Source organism: Mastomys coucha, unplaced genomic scaffold, assembly GCF_008632895.1.
Source record: "Mastomys coucha isolate ucsf_1 unplaced genomic scaffold, UCSF_Mcou_1 pScaffold15, whole genome shotgun sequence".
In the NCBI taxonomy this organism is placed as follows: Eukaryota; Metazoa; Chordata; class Mammalia; order Rodentia; family Muridae; genus Mastomys; species Mastomys coucha.
In genome coordinates, this window is record NW_022196897.1 from 168,444,558 (window position 1) to 168,450,906 (window position 6,349).

The following is a 6,349-nucleotide window of genomic DNA, read 5'->3' on the forward strand; positions in this document are numbered from 1 at the left end:
AACAGAGTGAGCAGGGCATACTGGAGTGAGCAGAAGTCCTAAAAGTCAACTCCCAACAACCAGATGGAGGCTCACAGCTATATGTACTGTAGTGTATACTCATATACATAAAATAAATCTTTTAAAAAAAAAACCCTATTCTATAAAAAAAAAAAATGTCTTTTTTTCTATTGGAAATTTTCAAGGCCTCTGAGAGGTCCTCAGACTTTGTTTTCTCTCTGTGGCCACCAGGAAGTTATTTATAAACTGAGGAAGGTGATTTAATCTGCAGGTTTTAGTGAGACAAAAGGTTGAACTTTCATAATTATCAATTAGAAAAAGCTGATGCCGCCGCCACAATTTTTGCTTCTGTTGAGGACATGGATTGGTCCGGGGAAGTGGAGGAGTTTTGCATGCGCTGTGGTACTTGCTTGCATCTCCTGGGAAAACATTGTGTTTAATTTCTCATCTGTTCTAAAGTTTAAATAAAAAATTGATATCCTCCAAAAAGAAAAAATACTTGGGACACGATTTTAAATCCACTGTGGGCAAGTGACTATGCACATTTTCCCCATCCTGTTCTTGTCTCCTCAAGTGGCCACAATGCCAAAAGGTCTAATGGAAAGCCTGAGAACCAGCCTGAATCAGAAGCTTAGTGGTTAAGAGCCCTTGACTGCTCTCGCAAAGGTCATGCTTTTGAATTCCAGCACCTAATGTCATTTTTATGCCTTCTTTTTGTGGCTGGAGAGAAGGCTCTGTGTCATGGAATCTAGCTCCCTCTTGTGACCTATGGGTGCAAAAGCTGGAAAAACACTGTGCACTTAATAAATAAGTAAATCTTTTTTTTTTTTTTAAAGTGATAATTCCTTATGGAATTTTCTTATAAATTTAGGTGATAATTTTAGGATGAATGATCTTGCTCCTGTTTCTTCTGCCTTCTCTTCCAGGCATCTTCAAGCGTTGAGGGTCTGCTATCAGGGCCACTCAGAGGGGGATGGAGATGCTACATTTATAGGATTGGAAGGGAAGAGAGGTCAGGCGCTATAATTGGATGAGCTCATCACTAGTGGGCAACCTTCCTGAGATGCCTGCTTCTTATTATTGTGTCCTCTGCTGTGGAGTCGCCCTTAGGAAACAGGGAATTCATTTTAGGTGAGATCCTTGCTATCAATGTGTGTCTCCTGTTTTTATTAAACTGTGCAGGAATGGGGCCATCTGGCATCCCGTGGACTTCCCTGGCTAGGCCATCCTCGGACTGCATCCTTACTCACCCACTCTGTTCTGCTCTCACAGCAGATGGAGGTTCCATCCATTTCAGTGGCTCAAAGAGATCCCAGGTCCCATGGGATACGGTGCATGTATGTTGTCTCCAGACACAAGGGACGTTCACTGTCTCTCATGTCCCTGTTGTGGGAAGAGTGTGCACATCCTTGTCGGTTCCACCTGCCCACCCACATGTCCTCCATGTGTTGTCAGGAACTAGGCTCTCTCTGCTCCCAGTCATAGCCATGGCTCTGAGTGGTGCCTGCAGGCATGCGTAGGTGCTTGACCAAAGATGCACCTGGCTGCACAGCCCGAACCAGGGATTCCCATGTACACAGGTATGCATGCCACCCACTCGGGGCTCCACCTCTCTCCTGCCCTGATGAGGCTGCAGAAAGACAAACTCTCATTTAAAAATCATTGCTTTACCACTTAGATTGCAGGAGAAGGGAGTCTTTCTTCTAGGGGGATGGCTCAGTGGTTAAGAGCACCTACTATCCTCCTATTATTGAGCAAATATCTTGAAAATAAAAAATCTTTTAAATAATGCCTGAAATCACATCTGTTAAATCACTTTTAATATAGACAGGAAATTTAATGTCTCCTTTTTCATTCATCTGGTGGGCATTATGTTTCTGGAAAATGATTTCTACATATAAGATGCTGTCCTCAAAAATTTCATGGGATAGATAGCAAGGTATGGTGTCATCCTTTATTTCATAGAGCATTTTATATTATTAAAAACAATTAATATTGTTTTTTGTAAATGACTATCAACTGGATTGGTATGGGCTTATAGTTCCATTCCCCTCTCAATATTGAGACCCCATTTTGAACAGAACCAAGTAGGCCCTGTGCATGCTGCCAGATTTTCTGTTATTTCACATGTGCATCCATCATTCTTGTTTAGAAGTCCTGTTTTCCATGATGGGGGTTCTCAATCTGCTTTGGCACTGATAATATTTCTGCCTATACTTCCACAGTGCTTCCTGAGTCCTGAGGAAAGGGATTTTATGGAGACATCCCATTTACAAAGGTGTGTTCCAAATCATTTTACATTCTCAAAGTTGGCTGGCTAAGGGTATTTGTATTTGTTCTTATCTATTACAGAAGGAAAACCCTCTGATGATGTCTGATAAAGCCCCTGACTTTTAAGTATAACAGAACATCATTAAGAGCTATTTTACTGCTATGGATCTTATTAAAACATAATATATGCAATTTTATACAGTCTCTACAATTTTGGTTTCAAAATATATATGTATATGGAAATACATATACATTCAGTAAGAATTAATGAAATAAGAGGCCATATGAATTTTAGGAATGCAGGGAGTGGTACCAAGATTGTTGTGGAGACAGGAATTATAAACAAAAACCATTGAATGACAATGTCAAAGATAAACTACCAAATAATATTGAAAAACTCAAGCAGCAAACAGTACTGTGAGAGAAAAATGACACTGACCTTCAATACCTGATGGAAAGAAATAATATGTATGAATTTATATGTGCATGTTTGTGTGTGTAATATTAAACTGAAATAATCTTTATTACTCATATTTGATAAAATTTATGATGAGACCCTTCATCTGGAGGGATTTATATATTCATTGAATTCAGTGACCTTACTGTGTGAAGTTCTTGTGTAGGACTTTTCCATTAGTGATTTTTCTAACTTAAAGAAACACAGTCATTCTTTAATGAAATTGTGTCTTTTCACATAAATGTACAGAGCCTTTTATTGCAGGCTAATCTGAAACACATTGTCCTATTCATAAAATGTTCCCTTCTTTGTATGTTATCTGATATTCTTAACATCTCTTCCTAGTACATTTCAAAGCAATTTCAAAGTCCAGTGCTTCTGTGTTGTCATATGTAATACTGTCATTGTGCTTCACACACTGCTTATTCTCTTTTCAAATAAGTGCCTTACATTGCATCAGGAATCTATGATATTCCAAATCCTAACATGCAATTTACCATTTAGGTGCTGTCTTAGATTCTGTTGCTGCAATAGCACCATGATTAAAAGAAACATGTGAGAAAAGTGTTTATTCATATATGTACCTTGGTCACAGAATATTGAATGAAGCCAAATCATGAAATTGAATACATGTACTCCATGAAAGCATGTCGAATAATGGGGATTACTGGCTTCATGTCCATTTTGTCTGCAGTCCACTCTTTTATAACTCCAAGAAAAACTCACCTAGAGGTGGTGTGGAGAGCGGTAGAGCTGGAGAGGCATTTGCCTTGACAAGATGGCACCTACATCCGCTATCGACTCCTGGTAAACAACTGTTTGCGCATGTGCGGAGAGTGAAAAGGCGCCAAGTCACGGCCCATCCCGGGGCGTCACATGGGGTGATGAGCAAACAGCCAATCATGGGCGGACACTCCGCGCTGTGGCGTATATAAGCAGTGCTGATTAGTGGCTCGGGGTCTTCCTCTTCATGATGCAATAAATGCTTGCTGCAGAAGGATCCTAGTGTCTGCGTGTCTTCTTGCTGGCGAGACGACTGCGCGGGCAACAAGTTGGTACTGTCCACAGTCAGTAGAGTCACCTTATTTTAATCATTAATTAAGTACATGTATTATACTAAACAAAACCACAGGTCAAGATGATAGTAGACATTCTTCAATTGAGATTCCTAGTTCTCAATATCTTCATGTTTGTGCACTTATGAATGAAACCATTTTCTACCAAACTTTGGTAATTGGCAGCACAATGGACAGTGCTGTCTGGCTTGTAAGTTCAAATTAGTATACTATTTAAATTTTTAGAAGATTAAGAACTGCTTATTTAAGACAAAGAAAAATTTGTTGAGTATCATCTAACAGTTTCATAACATGGAAGTTTAAATAACTCAATTTATCTTTGTACTTCTGTATAAAATTTGAATCTGGTCTAACAAAATAATACAACATTTTGAGACAAAGATACACCCTAGCAACCCACACTAGAAGCCAAGATGGAAAAGACCTCCACAACCACCATGACCTTCCCCCTGGTGCTGTGGTAGACAGGGAGGTAGGTGATCCATACACTGCAGAACACCAGCATGCTGAAAGTTAGGAACCTGGCTTCATTGAATCTGTCAGGAAGGTTTTTAGCCAGGAAAGCCACTGTGAAGCTCCCCAGAGACAAGGAACCCAAGTACACCAGGACAAAGAGGAAGGCAGTAACAGAGCCTTTGTTGCAAATAATGACAGTCTTCCCATGTTCAGATTGTATATCTCTGTCAATAAAAGGAGGAGATATTACCAACCAGATTGCACAGAAAACAAATTGGAATAGGGTACAAATGAGAATGACCAAGTTAGGAGCCCCTGATGCCAGCATCCCTCTCATCCTTCTCCCTGGAGTAGTGAGTTTGAAAGCCATGACCACAGTTGTTTTGGCCAACACTGTATGCTGCAGACCGGGTTCGTTTCGGGGACCCCAATTTCCACAGGATGAGAATTCTGGTCAGGTGGGCAATAAGTCGGCAGATGACAAACAGACTCCAGACACAAGGGTGTGTTGAATCTGAATGTATTTGTGCAAGGTGAGATTCAGGCTTAAATACCATACAGCAAGCAGGGCAGATGTCAAGAGTCATGTAGGCAAGTGACCGCACATCAAGGTCAGTAGGGTCTGGTAGCTAGGTGTGAAGCAGGAGGAAGAGGAGTGGAACTCTCCCTGTTGAGGCATTTTGATATTCCTAGGCTAATTCTCTGATTCTGCTGGAGGTAATGACCAGGAAGTTTTATTCTAGCATTTCCTGCTAATTCTCTGTGTCTAGCCGGGGACAAGCAGTGGGAAGTTCTGACCTAACACTTTTAGCTAATGTCCTTGAGTGAGGGAAACCCTTCATTACTCTCTGGTATGTAAATAATTTCTAACTATTGTAAACTATCTATTGCCCCAAGGAATGTACTCGACCTCTGTTGCTAGCTCTGGCTAGGCAGATACTTTGAGAGGAATTGCAAGCTATGGACAGCTTGGTATTAAACTAGGATAGTTGGAAACATTGTGCTGGCCAGAAAACAGTGCCCAATCTTAGCCATTTACGAATCATTACTTGGGGTACCTTTATGCCTAATTATGAGGGTGTGTTGATGATTGGAAAGACTAATCTGGAACACGTCTGAGTTAGGGGATACCAGCGACTGTCTGAAATCCAGGAGGCACAGAACTCCTTTTGGAATCTTATTGCCTCTCATCCTTTATCAGGATTTTATCCCCGATATTTTGGATGTGACTGGAGTAGATGAGTGTGCATAGCAACTGTAGAAACAGCCACTGTGAAAAATACTCCAAATGTGGTCTGCTGCAGGATACAGGTGGCCTGGTTGGGATGTCCAATGAAGAACAGTGAGCAGAGAAAACAGGAGACTAGAGAGATGAGGAGGATGTAGCTGAGAATGTGGTTATTGGCCTTCACAATGGGAGTGTCTTTGTACTTCACAGAAGTGACTAGTACTAAAACTGTGAGAGTAGAGAAGAACAGGTTCATGCAGACTAGAGCTATCCCCAGTGGATCTTTATAAGCCAGGAATGACACAGTTCTATGGAGGCAGTGGGTTTGCTGTAAGTTGGTATACTTATCATCTGGACACTTCATACATTGTTCCATATCTGTTGGCAAACAAAAATAAACCCCTATAAGATATCATAAATATGTAGTTATTAATTATGTATGTGTATTTTTCAGAGGATATATCAATAAATAATTTGGTGTTGAGCATCTATTCCATTCCTTGTTGCTGTCGGGACCATTACCTCAAGATTGCTTTCTATTAACCTATGCTTTATTATGGAACCAATCACCATCATAGGGAATGGAACAGCATTTAATTCCACAAACCACAAATTCACTACTCACAGACAAGGGTAGTGTGCAGACATAGTTATAAATGACAGTTTATGAAATACGTTATGTACTTTGTGTTCTTTCAAAGTTGTGTCTTTTGTCTATATCTACATATAGGCAGCAGAACATAGAACTCCTCATGCCAATATTTACATAAAGGAATATTTTCATTTTTGAACGTGTTGCCTAAAAACCTATTCATGTCCTTCTCCCTGTCATAAGATCTCTTTCTTCCCAACTGCACATTC

At 40.3% G+C, this 6,349-nt stretch overlaps 1 protein-coding gene across 1 annotated transcript; it reads right to left on the reverse strand.

Annotated features, from left to right (window-relative positions):
• Window positions 1-4,192: 4,192 nt before the first annotated feature.
• LOC116092593 (vomeronasal type-2 receptor 116-like) lies at window positions 4,193-5,864 on the reverse strand. The gene is made up of 2 exons (XM_031373796.1): window positions 5,517-5,864; window positions 4,193-4,660 (listed from the first exon to the last, which is right to left on the reverse strand). The coding sequence occupies exons 1-2, from the start codon at window positions 5,862-5,864 to the stop codon at window positions 4,193-4,195; spliced, it is 816 nt and encodes a 271-aa protein (XP_031229656.1).
• Window positions 5,865-6,349: the final 485 nt, after the last annotated feature.